Source organism: Bos taurus, chromosome 7 (assembly GCF_002263795.3).
Source record: "Bos taurus isolate L1 Dominette 01449 registration number 42190680 breed Hereford chromosome 7, ARS-UCD2.0, whole genome shotgun sequence".
Lineage (NCBI taxonomy): Eukaryota > Metazoa > Chordata > Mammalia > Artiodactyla > Bovidae > Bos > Bos taurus.
In genome coordinates, this window is record NC_037334.1 from 20,734,777 (window position 1) to 20,752,875 (window position 18,099).

The 18,099-nt window shown below is 56.7% G+C and overlaps 2 protein-coding genes and 1 long non-coding RNA gene across 7 annotated transcripts in view; 2 read left to right on the top strand and 1 right to left on the bottom strand.

Annotated features, from left to right (window-relative positions):
- Positions 1–571: 571 nt before the first annotated feature.
- On the top strand, positions 572–8,812 carry TLE5 (TLE family member 5, transcriptional modulator). 2 transcript variants are annotated; one of them, NM_001128497.2, is given in 7 exon segments: positions 572–700; positions 1,838–1,935; positions 4,222–4,285; positions 5,587–5,631; positions 6,263–6,325; positions 7,549–7,623; positions 7,706–8,559. In NM_001128497.2, coding segments are annotated over 7 exon segments (594 nt in total). In that variant the 5' UTR covers positions 572–673; the 3' UTR covers positions 7,928–8,559.
- LOC112447372 (uncharacterized) lies at positions 8,570–14,156 on the bottom strand. The gene is made up of 2 exons (XR_003035534.2): positions 12,306–14,156; positions 8,570–11,110 (listed from the first exon to the last, which is right to left on the bottom strand). It is a non-coding gene; the product is annotated as an uncharacterized lncRNA (long non-coding RNA).
- TLE2 (TLE family member 2, transcriptional corepressor) overlaps positions 13,453–18,099 on the top strand; it is a 29,530-nt gene continuing 24,883 nt past the window's right edge. For 2 of the 4 annotated variants that reach the window (XM_059888674.1, XM_059888675.1), the window contains exon 1: positions 13,453–13,588. In XM_059888674.1, the coding sequence (XP_059744657.1) occupies positions 13,498–13,588 (91 nt within the window). In that variant the 5' untranslated portion in view covers positions 13,453–13,497. The remainder of the gene's footprint in view (positions 13,589–18,099) is intronic. The other 2 variants (XM_024995030.2, XM_024995031.2) reach the window with 2 other exon arrangements.

Sequence of the window (18,099 nt, forward strand, 5' to 3'; positions counted from 1 at the left end):
GGCTCAGAAAACATCCCGTGAGCCAAGGTTACAGAGCATGTCCATGGCACGCGTCTGGGTCGCGCCATGACTGAGCCGGAGGTTTCGATGGGAGCAGCCGGGCCCCCCGGCTCTGACACATGGGGAAACCGAGGCCCAGGCGCTGCCGTCCAGGCCACCAGGCCAGCAGGGGCGCCGGCGCGGCGGGGGCGCGCCGGGCCCAAGGTCACCGCGCCGGCCTGCCCGGGGGAGGCGGATGGGTGGGGATCCGCGGGCCTCCCCGGGCGCGCGCCACCCCCCCTCGGCGGCGCGCACGGGGCCCGGGAAGCAGAAGCGGCGGCGGCGGCAGCAGCAGCAGGTGGAGCCGGAGCCTCCGCGCAGCCGAGGCCGCGGCCACTGCCGGCGTCGCCGCCATTAGACAATAGGAGCGGCGGCCGGGCGTGCGGGGAGGCGGGCGGCGGGGAGGGGCGGGGAGGGGCGCCGGGCGCGCAGGAAGCGGGGCCCGGGGCGCGCCGGGGCCGGGCGCGCGGGGAGGGGGCGCAGGAAGCGGGCGAGGCCGGGCGCGGGAGGCGGCGGCGGCGGCCCCGGGAGCTGCCGATCGGCGCCGGGACAAAGGCGCGGCCGCCGGCGCCCCGAGCAGCCCGAGCCGGGGCGCACAGCCGGGGCGCAGCCCGCGCCCCCCGCCGCGACTGACATGATGTTTCCACAAAGCAGGCATTCGGTAAGCGGGGCCCGCCGGCCCGGCGCCCACCCCATCCGGGTCCGGCACCCCCCAGTTCCTGGCCGGGCCATCCCCCAAGCTCTGGGCCCTGCGTCCCCCCAGGTCCCGGCCCGGTCTCCCCAGTTCCCAGCCGAACCATTCCCTCCCCCAGGTTCGGGCCCTGCCCCCCCCCCCCTCAGGTCCAAACTCAGCGCCCCTCTCCAGGTCCAAGCCCTGCGCCCCCAGCTCCAGATCCCAGCCGGGCCACCCCCACCCCCCAGCTCGGCATCTTCCCCCCCAACTCCTGGGCCCAGTCCCCTCTAGCTCTGGGCCCAGCGCTACTCCCCACCCCCGCCGCCAGCTCCCGGACTCCCTCCCATCCCCCGTAGCTCCTGGCCCCCCTCCCGGCTTCCGGGACCAGAGTACCCCGCTAGGTTCCAAGCCAGGTCCCCTCCAGCTCCCCGCTTAGATCCCTCCACCCCGCGCCAGCCCGGGCCCTGCCCCCTACCCCCCAAGCCAGGCTGGGCCTCGGCGGCCTTGGCCTCAGGCCTAGGGCGCCCCGGAAGCCCCACCAGGCACCTCTAAGGCTGGGGGTGCTTTCGGGGTCCGGGAGTGGGGGAGAGACCCAAGGCGCACCCCTCCCGGAAGAGCGCGGCCTGGAGGAAGGGTGCTCAGAATCAGGGGTGCCCCCACTCGGAAATTTCAGATGGTGAGAGAGGCCCCTCCCCCAAGGGGACTAGGCTAGGAAACCTCATTCCCCCCCAACTTGGGGGGGTCTCTCTAGGACGCGTTACCCTCCCCCCAGAGGCAACTGGACGCTCAGAGTGCACCCCCTCCCGGCGCTTTGGAGGCGCGGTAGAGGGCGCACCCTGCCCCCCTCCAAGGGCGGGCCTTCAGACGCACCCCCACAGCCTGGGGGTGGCGGGGGACGAGCGACTCCGGGCGCACCCACCCCCCTCGGCTTCGCTGGGAGAGGCGGGGGCAGGAAGCGAGGGCGGGGGCCGCGCCAGGAGCTGTAAACACGGGCCCGGGAAGTGGGGCAGGGGTGGGGGGGGGAGCGCTGCAGCTGCGCCTGCCGCCTTGGGGCCTCTGTGGCGGGGGAGAGGTGCATGTCCGCCCTGTGGGGTCCTGACCCGGGCCGCCGCCCCCTCCCCACAGGGCTCGTCGCACCTCCCCCAGCAACTCAAATTCACTACTTCGGACTCCTGCGATCGCATCAAAGATGAGTTTCAACTGCTGCAGGCTCAGTACCACAGGTGAGCTGGGGGCTGGTGGTCCCCGACTCGGGAGAAGATGGAGCCCCTTGCTTCAGACTGAGGCCTGGAGCGGAGATTGTGGCCTCTGCTTTATATACAGACTCCAAAAAATAGAGGCCTTGAAGGTCTTAGGTGGCAGGCGCTGTCTTTACCACTTCAGGGATATGACATTCATTCATTTAGTCTTTAAAACAGTCCCATTTTGTAGATGAGAAATCTGAGGCATCAAAAATGTCAATAATTTGCCCAGACTCAGTTGTCTGGTTTTAGAGCCCCTCTCCCCACCCCAACACCAATGGATAAAAGACTCCCCCAGCATCTAGAAGTGGTAATTGATTCTCCACCTCCCCAAAGCCCTCCACCACCATCCCCAAATCTGTAGCCTGGTTTTGGAGAAAGGGTTCCTGCCACCCAGCAGTAAGGTGATTCTCCCTCCAGAATTGAATCTGACATTGCTAAAGGATTTTGCCATGTGCCTGATCTAAAGAGAAAGGAACTATTTATTTTTCATTTTACACTTGGAAAAACTTAAGCCCAGAGATTTTCTGAGGTTGCACAGCAAGAAAGTAGCAAGATTTATATCCCATCTCTGGATTGAAGGAAGCAGATCCTCAAGGCTCTGCTACAGAGGGGGGCTTTGCCTGGAAATCAGATGGGGAGTCTATATACCAGTGGGGTTTGGGGCCTCCCTGGATCTGTTTACCCACACAGAAGTATTTTTTGAAGGATCCTGGGATTTCTCCAAGAAGAAATTGGAAAGAGTGATATATTTGTTCTTTAGGGGGTACTGCCCCTTCTCCCCATTTGCTGAAGAATGAACATACTTCCTTTTGTTTCGTCTTCCCTGCTGTCTTATCATTGTGCCCATTTCAAAGATGAGGAATCAGAGGTATAGATGATTGAAGGGCAGGCCTAGGGACTTTGTTCTGATCCTGTGATATGGAGGGTTTAGGGGCTTCACCCAACAGATCTGGCCTTTCTGAGCCTCTCCAGGGGGTCCCCTCTCCCTGCCTGGCCCATGCCCACATCACGGTGACCACTGGAGCCTATCCAGTTCTAGAGATGTTGCCAGAGCGCTGTGTGACCTCAGATAGGTCACACCCCCTCTCTGAGCTTCACAGTCTCCGTTCACTGGGCTTAGGCTTCCTGGTGTACACTGAGGGCTTCCACCGTGTTGGGGCTGTCACAATATCTACCAGTCCCTCAGGAAAGGCCAGAAATGCCGAATTTGGAATGAAATTGCCTGAGTTTATTTTTAACGGTGGTCACACGTGGACATTTTTAAAGAGAATTAGATTAAGTGTGGCTCACCTGTGAACTGAGGTATACAAGTCGTGATCAGTCTGGCGGAACAAAACGCTAAGTCCCCTGGGGTGACCACAAGATCAACAAAGTATTTATTGGGTACTTACTGTATGCCAGCATTAAGAACATTTCTGGTCTTAATTCATCTTGTCCTCACCACCCCACCCTGGGAGGCTGGCGCTCAGCAGACTCAGCAACCAAGGCCTAGAGAGGTAGAGGCGTTTGCCCAGAGTCACACAGCATCAGAGTGGCGGGGCTGAACTTTGGACCCAGTCTATCTAGTTGAGTTTGTGACCTCAGCTCTCTACCTGTCACCCTGACACCCCCTTGGGGGCCTTTGAGAAGTATCCAAAGCTCATCCTTGCTGGGGCAACCCAAGACAGGAGGGGGATCACCAACTCTATTACCCAGTGATAGAAATTTATACCCCTCCCCCCAACCAGGGAAATCAGAGGTCACAAGAGAGTCTGGGTGCCTTTGAAGATTCCTTACTGAATTCAGTCCAGAGCCCTGCCAGTGGGCTCCGGGCCCTTGTAACCTCTCAGCAATGTCTGTCTATTCCTTCTTTGCTGGAGAGTTTTGCCCAGTGGGTGGGAGTATGGCCTTTGAAGCCCACTTCCTGGCTGTGTGACCTTGAGCCTGTTCACTCAACCTCTCTGAGCATCCATTGCATCATCTTATATAAAGGAGACTGACGTTAACAGCCCTGACCTCGTTGGATTTCACGATAGGAAAAAGTTTCTTTGAATCCTTGTCTGACCTACAGTCAGGGTATTTGCTCTGACTTCTGTTTTTATTATTTTCATTGCTTTCTCCACCCCCACATCTTCAAGGTGGGTTTCATCATCCCCAGTTTCCAGCTAAGGCACCTGTGGCTCCCCTTCCCTCTTCTTCTCTCTGACCCCCACCAAAGTTTGGGGCTCCCTTGCACAATGGGGGGGACCTCATCCCAGCCCCAGCCCTCCTCCTCTTTTTCCTCAGTCTGAAACTCGAATGTGACAAGCTGGCCAGCGAGAAGTCAGAAATGCAGCGTCATTACGTGATGGTAAGCCAGCCCGGGGTCTGGTGGGCAGGGCCAGAGGACCCCAGGTCCCCCTCCAGCACTGGCAGCTGCTGTCTGAACCCTGGCCATCTCCTCTGGGATGTGCAAGGAGTCAGGGTCTGCTCTCCGCTCAGCCAGCCCCTGGCCGGGCTGAGTTAATCTTGTTGGCCTGGCTGCCGGCCCGGGCAGTGGCCGAGGTGCCAAGCCACCGGGTTGCGGCCTGGGCCTGCCAGGTCCCTGGCTGTCCTTGGCAGCGGAGGAGCCAGTGGCTGTGAAAGCCAGGAACTGGGCGGGGAGGTTGTTGATCCCTCCCCTCCCCACCCCCATGGTCTGAGCATCCCAGGCTTAACCCCTCCTAGTCCGAGCTTTGGAGGAGGAGGACTGGAGGGCCCCCCTCCCCAGGCAGGAGGCTGACACTCTTTTGAGGAGGGTGGGTGGAAGGGAGGGAGGGGGCGGCACTGCCTTCTTGGGCCTGACATTGGAGACCCTGCCCCTGCATACTGCCGGAATCACTTGCTTTGCTTCATATTCACCAGGTGTGGTGATTTCTGCATCAAAACCCCTGCCTAAGTCCAGCCCAGAGCCCACTTCCCCCAGGCCATGGGGGCAGAGCTGGACAAGGAACCTCTGGATTCAGAGGGAGGGGGCTGGGGAACTCCAGAAGGGTGTGCTCCCGTTTGGAGAAAGACTGCATGGAGAAGGAGGCATTGCAGCTGGGGTCCTGATGAATGGATAGGAGCCAGCTGGGCAGAGAAGGAGAGGCAGCACAAACCTGGCTTTCTCCCCCTATCTTCCCTTGGGGGTGATGGGGAGTCATAGGAGGGTTTAGAGCAGGGGAGGGGCAGGGTCAGATGTGGGGCGTGAGGGGGGTGCTGCTGGCCCCAGAGGCAGACCCAACAGGATTTGTTTATCCTCGATTATTTATACCCAGGAAGACAAACTTCCCTGGAGTCCAGGGCCACCCGCAGACAAGACACATAAAGATAAAAGATTAGGAGCCTTGGAATGTGTGTGTGCCTGTGTGTGTGTGTGTGTGTGTGTGTGTGTGTAGGGGGTGAGGTCATTATTCCAGAAATGGGGCACTGAGTGCCCCACTGGCGTCCCTAGCATCCTCACCAGGCACCTGGGCCCCAGGTCCAGGTATGGGTGTCTCCCCGTTTCCGCCTCCATCTCTCTTGCCTGCCCTCCCCTCCTCCCACCTCTCCCTTTCTCCCCCTCTTTGTCTCTGTCACTTCCCCTGTGTCTTTTGTCTCTGGAGCTCCACATCCTTCACCCGCCCCCATTTCTGTCTCCCCCCTACACAGTACTACGAGATGTCCTATGGCTTGAACATCGAGATGCACAAGCAGGTATGCCCCCTTCCCCCTCCTCCCCTCCTCCCCTTCCCCGCTCCGGCCCAGGCAGGTAGGAACCCGCCACCCCTTGGCTGAGCACCAAGTCTGCCTTGGTATCCTGTTACCTCCAGAGCCCCCCCTCCCCACTTCTGTTCTTTCTCAGGCCTCCCTGGGAGGTTTTTCTCCCTGAGGGGGAGGGGCAGAGGCTTTCCTAGGACCTGCCACCCCCACCCCATTGTCTCTCTTTTGTGACAGTCCTGGGGGAGCAGGGTGATGTGACATGCCAACCCACCCTCCAAACCCTATCTCAGGTTAGAGAATTCTGATGCCAGCTGCCCCCACCTCTTCCTCCCTCCCACGGAATGCTCACTACCTACGAGGCATCGGGCATCTTTCCAGGGCCACCCAGACCCCAAGCCACTGGGCCTGGATTTCGCTCTGTCCTGGGCTCTTAACTACCCTCAGAGACTCAGCCCCCGGGGCCACTTTTGCTGCTGATCGGGTGCCCATGGGCCTGATGAGTTGATATGATCCTGGGACAAGCCGGCCTCCTCTTGGATTAGACAGAACCACTGGGCCTCCCAGGGCTGGTCTGCACCTGCCCTGGCTGGCTGCTGCCCAGGGCTGAAGTGTCTGTCTGTTCCAGGCTGAAATCGTCAAGAGGCTAAATGGGATATGTGCCCAGGTCCTGCCCTACCTGTCCCAAGAGGTGAGTGGAGCCCCTGGGGGTCTGCTGGGAGGAGATAGACCCTGAACTTCCTCAACCCCACCCCTCTGTAGCCATCTGCGTGCCCCAGGGCACACGCCTGCCTTCTCTGGACCTCCCAGCCATCAGCCAGTCTGTGCAGGAGAAACCCCAGGGGTGAAGGGAAGGACCTCACCCTGCTGTGGAATTCCCAGTCTGCATGAGTCATTGCACCGTAAAAATGTCAGCTACACTGCTGAACACTGCACCAAGAATTTTGTTTCTGCCTTTCACCTTCCTGAGATTCATCTGCCTGGTCCTGCTGGCCGCCGGGTGTACAGGAAGACACTCCACACACACAGGCAGACATACAAACAGACACAGATGCAACAGACATACGCACAGATGCAAAACATAGACACACAGCACATGGACACACAAAGGGACTATGTACCCAAGTCTTTTCTGTTTCCTGGGATTCTCGGTCTGAAGCCCACTGTACGCGCACACACACACATCTGGGTCACCTAAGGCCCCTCTGCTCTCTGCCAGATTTACTGCTGATAGTTCATCATTTTCTTTTTAAATTCTGCTGGTACCTTGGGGTCCCACAGGGGATGATGCCCAGGGACAATTCAAGAGGACACCATGGAAGCCCCAGAGAGGGGGATTCTTAGGACCCTGAAGATCTAGCTTTTGGTTTCCTTTCATAGCAGGGGCTCCCTGGTAGCCAAGGCACAAAGGAGCTTGGCAGATTTTAGCATCTGATAGCCAGAGAGACAGATTTTCAGTGAAAGCTGGGGGATTGCCCCAAACCTTGACTCACACCCCAGCCCTGCCAGAATTCACTGGGCCTTCCCAGCTGTGGAGGAAGAGGAGCTTGGGTTAGCAAACCTCAGATTTCTTCCATTAGCAGTCCTGTTCTGAGCTCTTACAAGTTTTGACTTCTTTGCATGTGGCATCGGTCATAGTCCACAGTTTCCTAAGATTCTGGTACGAAGCCCTTTGGGTCTTCTGTGTGTCTGTATGTATCCCATTTTCCAGATGAAGAGACTGAGGCTTGGTGAAAGGAATCAACTGGAGAGAGGGGCGTTTCCTGAGGGGAGAGATGGGAAATCATAGAGAGGGAGGGCTCGAACAGTGGAGATGGGAGTGGGGCTTCTTCTGGGCTCTGTGCCACAAATCCCAACTAGATGGGGTGAATCATCTGACACCTCTCCATCCCACACCCCCCCCCCAATTTCCAGCACCAGCAGCAGGTCTTGGGAGCCATTGAGAGGGCTAAGCAGGTCACTGCTCCTGAGCTGAACTCCATCATCCGAGTACGTCTGGGGTCTTGTGGGGGGATGGGGGAGGGACAGGTGGGCTCAAGGGGGCTAATGCTCCCCTGTTTGTGTACTGCAGCAGCAGCTCCAAGCCCACCAGCTGTCTCAGCTGCAGGCTCTGGCCCTGCCCCTGACCCCCCTGCCTGTGGGGCTGCAGCCCCCTTCTCTGCCGGCGGTCAGCGCAGGTACCGGCCTCCTCTCGCTGTCGGCGCTGGGCTCCCAGGCCCACCTCTCCAAGGAAGACAAAAACGGGCATGATGGTGACACCCACCAGGAGGACGACGGCGAGAAGTCGGATTAGTGGGCGGCTGGGATGGGGAGGGTGGGGGGTGGGACAGAGGGGAGACAAACACTGAGAGAGGAAGGTTCAGCACACGAGACACAGTAATAGCTTGGGATTGGCCAAACTCTGGTAGTATTTATGGTAGCTGCCTACTGGGGCTGTCGCCCTGCTTCTGTGCCCTACCCTGGCTTGGCTCCTACCCCCAATTTCTGGCCTCCCTCCTCCTCCCCTGTAGCCTGAATGGGTCAGTACCCACTCATCCCACAGATGAGGCAAGCTGAGGCCTGGAGACACAGGTGGGAGGCCAGGTCCTAAGGGAGCAAAACCTCAAGAGGTCCAACACCCCCTGCATTTCCCTGATTCACACACATGTAACTGACAGTCTGCCCGCCAGGGGGGGGCCCCACCCCAGGGGTCACCCAGCCTCCCATTCTGGCACTGCATGCAAACACAATGCTAGCTGCCCCTCCCCACCCTGGGCACCCCATGTCTGCCCCTCCCACCCACTCACCCTCCATGAGTTCCTGATGCCCGCACCCACAAAAGAAAGAGGGGCCACCGACAGCGAGCTTAGCCCCAGGGCAACAGAGTGGGGCCAGCAACTCAGAATTCCCTTTCTCCCCTTCCTGAATAAAGATGAGGGTACTCAAGTTGTCTTGGTTTTTATTTCCCCCCCTTTTCCAGTATACTAGCTTGTCTTTTAAGAAAAGGGATATTAAAAAAAGGAAAAAGACAAAAATGTTAAAAAAAAAAAAAGCAACACCCACACCTGTGTCTGTATATAGCCTTTTAGACTGTCAGCTTTTGTTGTGTTCAGTCGTTTGATCTCTACGGAGAGAAGTGAAAATGCTGTATCGAGGGTGGGCTTAGCTGTGCCTTTCAAATAAAGACGTGAGAAGGTTGGTTGCTGTGTTTCTGCCTCTGTGTTGTGGGCTGCCCTGCGGTGACCCCCTTCCCAGCGGAGGAGGGGGGCCTCCTTCAAGCCTGAGCCCCCTCTTCTGTTATGGGACTGGATATGAAAAGTCCTGAGTCCAGCTTGTAAATATAATTTAGCTCCTGAACGCAGTCTCTAGCCCAGAGATGGTCAGATGGAGGCTCGAGGTCACACAGCAAAGCCTAGGTGTTTGAGGTCTGGTCAGCTGTTTCGACAGGTAGGCAAAAGGACTCAAAAAAGCTAAGGGGTCACTGAGCATAAGTGGTGGGACTGGTTTCTGAGCCTCAGGCCAGATGGTTCCTAAGTGAAATTCTTTACCCTTAAGAGACATGTTAAGACCACAAGCAGTCACTGCACGCACACACACACATGGCTTCTTCCAAATCAGGGAACTGATTCCTGGCTGGACCTCAACTCTCCAAGGACCACTTGGAGCCTGCCTTCATGCCCCTGCATCCAAGCTGGACCACCTGGGGAGGGGGAGCCAGGAGGATAGGTGGTTCCCTGGGGCACCTGGCACTTCAAGAGAACATCAGTCTCCCCAGCCAGGATATGGGGCTGAGGGCAGGGAGCCGGTTGGAGAGTGAGAGCTGTCATTTTGACTGCAATATCTTCCATCTTGCAAGATCTTGTCAGGGCTTCTTGGCATAGAGCTCTCACTCTCAAGGGACTGGGAGCATGAGGAGACCAAGGAATTCTCAACTATCTGCCTGATCCAGTGGCTTTCCAGGCAGCCAAGGGCACAGGGAACGAGGGAAGGGGTGGTGATGGACAGCGAACTTCAGAGAAAATGTCTTCTGTCCCTCAGGAGAGAAAGAAGGTGTAGAGGGGACAGGGGGACCCTCCTTCTGTACCCCACCTCCTCCCCCACTACAGTGAAATCACGTGCAAAAATCAATGTAATGAGACCACTCACTCCCTGGTTAACATGTATCCTCATATGTTAATGCAGGGACTTCCCCAGTCATCCAGTGGTTAAGACTCTGTGTTCCCAATGCAGGGGGCCAGGGTTCAGTCCTTGGTCGGGAAACTATATCCCACATGCTGCAACAACAACAGCAGAAAACCCAAAACTCATCTCTGTGACTTGGAGAATATAAACTGTTAACATCTGCCTCCAAAAGACTGCTTAGCACCCAGCAATCCCCCTGGATTTCAATGTTAGATCCATGCAACAGACATGCCACCAGAGTGTTTAGAGCAGCTGTAACAAATCATTATTGCCCCAAACTGGAAACCACCAGCTGTCCATCAAAGGGCAGAAGGGTACTTTGTGACGCCAGCTGCCCATGGAATACTATGCAGTCAGAAAAAGAACCAGAAACCACCTCACTCAACACCTGCAGCACACACACACAACACTGAAGGAGCCAAGTACAAAAGAGAGACGCTATGTGATTCCATTTATATAAAGAACAGCCCCAAGTGACCTATATAGTTGCACATGTCATGGGGCTACCCAAGCAGGCTCTACCCACTATGGAAGCTTGGGGGCTGATTACACAAGTGTATTCATTTTGTGATAAGTGATCAAATGATAATCTGGGCATTTATAATCTGGGCACTCTTCTGTGTGTTCTACTTCACAATTTTTATCTTTTTGCCATGTGGCAGGCAGGATCTAGTTCCCAGGCAGTGGGATGGAACCCCTGCATTAGGAGTATGGAGTCTTAACCACTGGACTGCCAGGTAAATCCCGGCAGGGGGCTATCTTTTTTTTTTTTTCCTCAAAATTTTAAAAAATGTTTTAAAGAATAGATTATCTTTGGCCTCTGTGACCCTAGGAATAAATTCTAGGCCCAGGACACCCTGAGGATCTGCTACCCACCATTCTAATTATTCCTCCTCAGCAGGCTGGAGCCAGGTTGAAACATTTTGCCTTTCCTTGAATAGAGACCATTGCACATGCTGTTCTGGAACAGTGATCATTTTTCCCCCCTCCCCTGGGTTCTAATCCCCCAAAACCTCCAGAAGTCATTCTTCTGACCTTCCCTCACAAAGCAAGTTTCCCTGGTACTATGAAAATTTCAATTGGGATGGGAAAAGCAGCTGTTACTAATACATCCCATAATGGTTCTGGACAGAGAGTCTCCAGCCGGGGCTTCCTCTCACAGCAAGGTGATTCGAGCAAGCAAGCAGCTTCACTGCTCTGGGTCTTGGTTTTCCCTATCTGTGAAATGGGTTTAATCACACGGCTGTCATGAAGATCCTATCATGGACTCCGGAGAAAGTGCTTTAGCACAGCCTCACCCATTCATTCATTCTTCCTTTAAAAAAAAAAAAAAAAACATATTGAGCTCCTACTCTGAGCCCTGTGGACAGCAGGGAAGGAAAAGGAAAGACTTAAGTCCCCACCCTTGTGGCCAGATAGACACATGTGTTGGGAAAATACAAAATGGGTCAGCGGGTGTGTGGATAGAAACCGAGGCAGGGAGGAAAGTGAAGTCACTTGTCTGATCTGCTTCTGGGAAATTGTTCCGAGGATTAGCAGAAAGCCTGCGAGGGCTCAAGAGAAGTCAGCTGATATTATTAGTACTATTACTGATGTTGCTGGCAGATGAATGGCGTTTTTTTTGGGGGGGAGGGTCTGCTCCAAAGAAAAAGGGGCCTTGCCCAGTCACGGACACCACGGTTGTGACCTGGGGTGTCCCTCTGGGCCTTGAAGCTCCCCCATCCCGCCCATACGGCTGGGAACGGTAAAGCGAGGGCCCTGGAGTCTGCTGTGGGGCGCGTGACCAGAGGGTCTTGGGGCGGGAGAGGAGAGGCAATCGCAGCCGGGAAGCCGGGGCGGACGGAGGTGCGGTCTCCAGGGCCCCCTCCCCGCCGCGGCCTCCCGCGCTTAACGACCGCGCCGCCGGCGACCTCGGCTAATTGATCTGCTAATGGGCCCCGCGCCGCGGCCGCGCCTAATGAGGCGGGAGGAAGGGGAGGAGGGGGCGGTGGGGAGGGTGGAGGGGAGGAGGGGGAAAGGAGGGAGGAAGGAAGGCGGGGAGGGGGGGAGGGAGGATGAAGAGAGGGAGGGGGGAAGGGGAGAGAAGGGAGAGGCAGGAGGAAGGAGGGGGGTTAGGGAAAGGAGGGAGAAGGAAAGAAGGGGGGATGTGGGGGAGGGGAGGAAGGCGGGGAGTGAAGGAGCATCAGAAGAGGGGGAGGGAGGCAAGGGGGAGGGGCAGAGAGACCCCAGAGGGGGCTGCGGGGGCACAAGTCTTGGTAAACCCAACTGTTCTGACTACCCTACCCCACCCCCAGACCCTAGGCCCTTCTGGGACTCCCCTTTTCTACCCTCTCCCCCTTTTTAAGGCTCTTTCCAGCAGCGAGGATCCCTGTGCTTCAAGGTATGCAAGTCCCTGACTCTGTCTAAACCATGATGTTCCTGTGCATACAATCATGTCCTCCCACAGGCCCCAGTAACAAGAGGCTGATCCAGCACCCTCCTGCACCCCAGTCCCCCAGAGCCAGGCTCACCTCCTCCTCCGGATTTGGCCTCCCAGGCTGAGGAGGGGTCAAGGGCTAACAGATTTTCCAGCCAGCCCAGGAAAAAAAGCATCCTGTAAATGAGGATGTGACATTAAACATTCACATTCCAGGCTGGCCAGGTACATCTGCTGCCTGAAATATTTACGTGGCCTTCTTCCTTCCAGAGTCTGGAGTTTGCACCTTGAACTTAGACTTGGGGGAGAAACAAAAAGCACCTGCAGTGATGTGGAATCAGGGACCTGGGCATGACCACCCCACACGCTCACCCCATTGTACAGACAGGAAAACTGATGCCTGAGGAAGGGCAGGAAGTTGTCAAAAGTCACAAGACAAGACAGGGCCACAGCCGGTCTCCTGCCCTTTGCTGGCTGGCTGGCAGAGCTCTCGGCCCCACTAGGCAGTACCAGAAAGAATTGGGAAAGCAATGCAGATCATAAGGATAACAGAAATCATGGATGGCTGCCATCCACTGAACATCTATTATGCTCTGACCTTGGCTCAGGGCTTCAGCTGCAGTTCTCAAACAATTCTTGAACATGCCCGGTGAAGGAAGGACCATTTTACAGATAAAGAAACTGAGGCCGGAGGCGTCAAGTGACACCCCTACTGAGGCGTCAAGTAGGGGCACATAGCAGAGAACCAGGATGCTGAAAGACACACATCTTAGCCTGGACCCAGCGCAGGTGGGCAGAGCTCTGGCCCTTCCCCTTGCTCGGGGCCTTCATTCTAATTGGCATCGTTTTCCAGTCTGAGGGTGACTGAGCCCGGTGCCACCTCTGGGCAACCCTCTGCATGGTGGGACACACTGTCCCCACAGCCACTGCACTCCGGCCATCACCACCACCCCCTCTCTCCTGCTCGCTGGCTTTATCTTTACAGCATTGATCGCTGTGAACAACTTAGGTCAACAAATATTCCGTCCTCTGCTTTTCCCCACACCGGAGATGAGTTCAACAAGAGGGACTGGGTCTGTTTGGGTCACTCCTGAATCCCTAGGGCTTGGACTCCTGCCTGGCGCACAGCAGGTGTTCAGGGAAGATGTAGGAAGAAAGTGAGATGGCAAAGGAGCCAGCGGGATGGGCGGGCCTAGGCCAGCCCTGCAGGATGCGTCCTGTCGGACAGCCAGGGCTTCCGGGAGCCATGGAAGGTGTTGGAGCAGAGGAGGGGTGCAGCCACACCCATGATGAGTAGGATCTACTGTTGTCACAGAGGGGCCAGTCTGGAGGGGAGACAGAGGCAGGACCCCAGGACGAGGCCCGCATGGAATTTAGGTATTTTCTGACTTTAAGGGCTGCAGGAGGGAGCTGCCTGTACCCCAAGGCCCTGCCAAACGCCCAAGCACTCTGCTCTGCAGAGCTCTCGCGGGGTCTGCCCTTCTCCGACTATCTCTGCACCTCCTCTGCCTCCGGGTACCTCCGGGTCTAGGTCTCTCTCTTCCTCGGTCCTTCAAGGTCTTTCTTGATCTCTTTCTCTCCTCCCCCTCGAACACTCCCTCCTACTGTGCTCTTTCACAGCCATCCCCGCCTCTCAGTCGACCTCGCTGGTCCTCCCCGCCTCCAGCTCCCCCTACAAACCTCTCCCACCCACCCAGGGCCCCTGGGCCCGGTTGCTGGGCGCCTGCCAGGCCAAGAAGCCCGCCTCTCCCCGCCCTTGACCCTCCGCCTCTTCGCGTCCTCCTCCCCCTCCGCCCCTCCGCCCCTCCGCCCCCTTCACCCTCTCCTCTTCCCCCGCCCCTCCTCCCGCTTTGTCCCCTCCGTTTCCTCCTCCCCCTCCCCTCTGGGCTTCCCGCCTCCCAGGCGGGGGAGGGGCGGTACCCTCGCTCCGCGTCCCCTGCTGGGCCTGACCTGGCCAGTTGGGTGACGCGTCGGTCCGGCCTGCGGGGTTACCCGTGGTTCCTCGGCCGCGGCGGCGCGGGGGGACAAGCGGGCGGCCACCCAGCACGCAGGAGGGCTGGCTCCAGGGACCCAGGACCACAGCCACCGAGCGCTCACCCCGAGCGCCGCCTACTGTGTGACCTTGGACAGGTCCCTCGGCGTCTCTGGGCCTGGCCGCCTCCATCTCTTTCCTCCCCACTCCCAAGCGAGACCCACCACCCACCGGCAACCGGGATTTATTGGGCACCTGCTGTGTGCTAGACTCGGTGGTGGCTGCCCTGGACTCAGGACAGCACCCCTCTTTGCCCCCAGTGGAACCTACAGCATGTAGAGAAGACAGACAACAAATAAACCCGTGAATAAGATAATTTCCGAGAACAGTCAGGTGCTGGGGAGAAAAATCCAGTAGGGGACAGAGAATGACAGGAGGCTACTTAAGCCAGGAGATGGGGGGAGGTCTCTCCAAGGAGGTGACATTTGAGCTGAGACCTGGATAACTACAGGAGCCTGCATACAGGGGATGGGGTGGGGGGAGGTGTTCCAGGTAAAGGGAGTCCAGGGCAGAAGCCTGGAGGCAGTTCAGCCTGGTCAACTGCAGGGTCTCATCCCCTACTTTGCAGGGCAGCTGTGAGCATCAGACACAAGGTCAAGTGAATAAAGCAGCTAGCCCAGAGTAATCAATGTCTTGAGAACCATTACCAAGGACAAACCCCCTTTTCCAGATAAGCAAACTGAGGCCCAGGGAGGATAAAACGACTGGCTGCACATCAGAAGTTGGAGAGGGAGATACATATTGGACACAGTGTTCCACCCACACCTGTGCAGTGCAGGGGGGCTGGGGGAGTCTCAGGTCCAGCAAGGAGCACCCTCCCCAGGGGAGAGATGGAGGTAGAATTCACAGAGATGCCACGTGGCAAAGTCCAGAGGGTGAGGTCAAGGCTTGGCATGGGGTGGGGTAGGAGGGTGAGTTTGGTGATGTGGGGTCTAGGATAGATACATTGACCAGGAAACCCCTGGGTTTTAAAAATAGGGGATGCCTTGGGCTTCCCTGATGGTCTAATGGTTAAGACTCCACTTCCACTGCAGGGGCCACGGGTTTGGTCCCTAGCCAGGGAAGTTTCATATGCCCTGAGGTTTGGCAAAAAAAAAAAAAAAAAGTGGGGGGGATACCTTTTGAGTGTGAGCTCCAACCCTGTTTGCCCCAGTTGCACACCCTGACATCATAATAACTGAAGCTGTTTCATCTGTCAAACTTTGATTCTGTGACACTGATGAGAAAATATCTGGCATTATCCCCATTTTACCGAGTCACAGGAGCAAGTAGCCAAGGTAGGATTTGAACCCAGACCTTCAGGTTGCAGAGGTGCCTTACTGGCAGGGTTAGCACTGGATAGGTTGGCAGGGGCTCTGGGACTCTGTCCCACATGTCAAATGACCTGGGAGAGGCTCTACCCCTAAGCTTCCCAACACATGTGGAACAGGTGCGGTTGGGCCTGGACAGACCATAAACATTAAACAAATAAATTGTGAGCATTCAGGACTTCTCTGGCAGTGCAGAGGTTAAGACTCCGTGCTTCCACTGCAGGGGCATGGGTTCAATCCCTGGCTGGGGAACTGAGATCCCACATGCCAAGAGAGATGGCCAAAATTTTTTTTTTAAAAGAAGAAGCTGTAAATGTTCAGAGAGTGACTAGGCTTCCAAAGGAAATAAAATGAGAGAAGCTGACCAGGTAGGGGGGTTGGGGCCAGCTAGAGCCAGGCTGGCCAGGCCAGGCCTCCCTCAGTGGTGATGTTTAATCTAAGCTTGAGATGAGCCAGTCATGGTCCAGGCAAAAGAAACAGCTTGTGCAAAGGCCCTGAGGCAGGATCATCATGCCTGCAGTGTTGGAGAACAGGGAGGAGGCCTGAGGGGAGTGAGTGATGAGGAGAGAAGAAAAGTGATGGGGGATCAGATCTTGTAGACAGAGGTGGGGAGTTTGCATTTCATTCTGAGGGTGATGGGGAGCTAGGGAAGATTCTTGAGCAGAGGGAAGGGTGAGATTGGATTCACATTTTCATGGGTGATCAAAGATGTGGGAAAAGTGAAAAATGAGTGCATAGCCCAGCTGTTGGGTGTGAAATGAGGCTGGGTAGAGAAGGGCCCTTTGGGGCATAAAGGAAGTGTAAATGGCTACCCTGTTTAGAGCATTTACTATGAATTTTTAAAAAAATATTTATTTCTTTGGTTGTGCCAGGTGTTAGTTGAGGCATATGGGATCTTTAGTTGCAGCACATGGAGTCTAGTTCCCTGAACGGGGATCAAACTCAGGCCCCCTGCATTGGGCACCTGGAGTCTTAGCCACTGGACCACCAGGGAAGTCCCTACTATGAAGCATTTTAAGTACTTTATAGGCCTGAACTTATTTGAAGATTCTGTTATCAATCTCCTTTTCCAGATGAGAATACCCACTGAGTCCAGGTCCATCCTGGACTCCCAAAAGTCCTTTCTTCTTTTTCCCCTTTGCAGTCCAGTTCTTGCCCAGGGGGAGGCTGGAGTTTGGAGCCCTCAGCCAATAGCAGTGCCTCCTGCCACTGGCTGCTGTCTCCCCTGTCTCCCATTAACCAGGGCCGAAGGGGATTTTACAGACCCTTGTGAAAGTAGGCAGAGTGATATACTCATGCTGCGTTCACTCCCTGTTTCAGCTTCACAGCCAGAGAGTGTTCAGAGGCCCACTCAGTAAGGCAAGAGGTCAGACCTCAAGGCTCCTCAATCCCAGGGCAGGGTTTAAAGTTGCCCCATCTTTCCTCTTCCATGTTGGGTTAGGGTTATATAAAGGCACAGTTCAAATGAGGCAACTCCTATGTACCCTGCAGAACCTCAGCTTAAACACCCCACCAGACACCTAGCATGCCTTTCCAACTTTCCATGTAGGCACCTCACTCCTGGCTCTGCCTTCACCCCCATCTCCACCCCAGGTCCTCCCTTCTCCTCAGCCCAGACCACTCTCAGGGGGCTGAGTCTTGTGCTTGGTCTCCTCCCACTTCTCCAAACTTGGGAACCCCTCCTGCATGGCCTAGCCCTGGCTGCAAGCTTGGGAGCAGCAAAAAGCATTGGTTTCAAGAATAAATCTTGTGCAACCGTCTCACTATACAGGTGAGAAAACTGGCCTAGAGAGAGGCGCTCAAGTGTCCCTAGGTCACATGAGGAGGTAGAGGGCAGGGCGCTAGAACAGGGCATGAAGGCTCCCTGTGTTCATGGGTGGAAGGAAACGTGTGTAATTTTTCTGAGGGGGGCTCACAGCCAACCGTGGCGGGAACGGAGGCTCAGAGGTCACCCGAAAGCCCTGGCCAGCGGGAGGGGGCAGGCCTGGCTGGTGGCCCAGCAGCTCGGCTAGGGGGGCGGTAGGCAGAGGTTGGCGAAGTCGGAAGCCAAAGGCTTGGCCTCCCCGAGGGAGCCGCTTTCCCGGCCCGGGTCGGATCAATGGGCTGTAATTATACCGCGCCGGGCCCGGAGCCGGCGGGGAGGGAGCAGGAGCTGGCAGGAGAGAGGCGGCGGGCGGGGGAGCGCGGGCCGGAGAGGGACCCACGTTACTTTGATTGACAGCCCGGGCGGGCGCCGCGCAGGAGCTTCTGGGGCTCGTAGTCTTTCTGAGAATCCCTGCTCCCGTCTCTTCTCCCATTCGCGCCCGGGGAAACCGAGTCATGGGGACCAGCGACCCTCTCCCTTCGCCTACACCTGGGCCCATCCCTTCCCATCCGACCTGATGGGAGAAACTGAGCCGCGCTGGGAGACTCCGGGCTTGGGTGAGAGTCTCAGTTCTTCCCTAGGCGTCTGGAGTGACTTGACGTCTCTACCTCAGTTTACCCATCTGTGAAATAGGGCTAAAAGCGCTAGTCGGCCCAGCCAGCTGGCCAGGCTTTTTGCAAGG

Coding starts and splice junctions, on each gene's coding strand:
- TLE5 (XM_024993937.2), top strand. Junction 6,326..7,548: donor TGCCCTACCTGTCCCAAGAG/GTGAGTGGAGCC, acceptor CCCAATTTCCAG/CACCAGCAGCAGGTCTTGGG. Junction 7,624..7,705: donor AGCTGAACTCCATCATCCGA/GTACGTCTGGGG, acceptor TGTGTACTGCAG/CAGCAGCTCCAAGCCCACCA.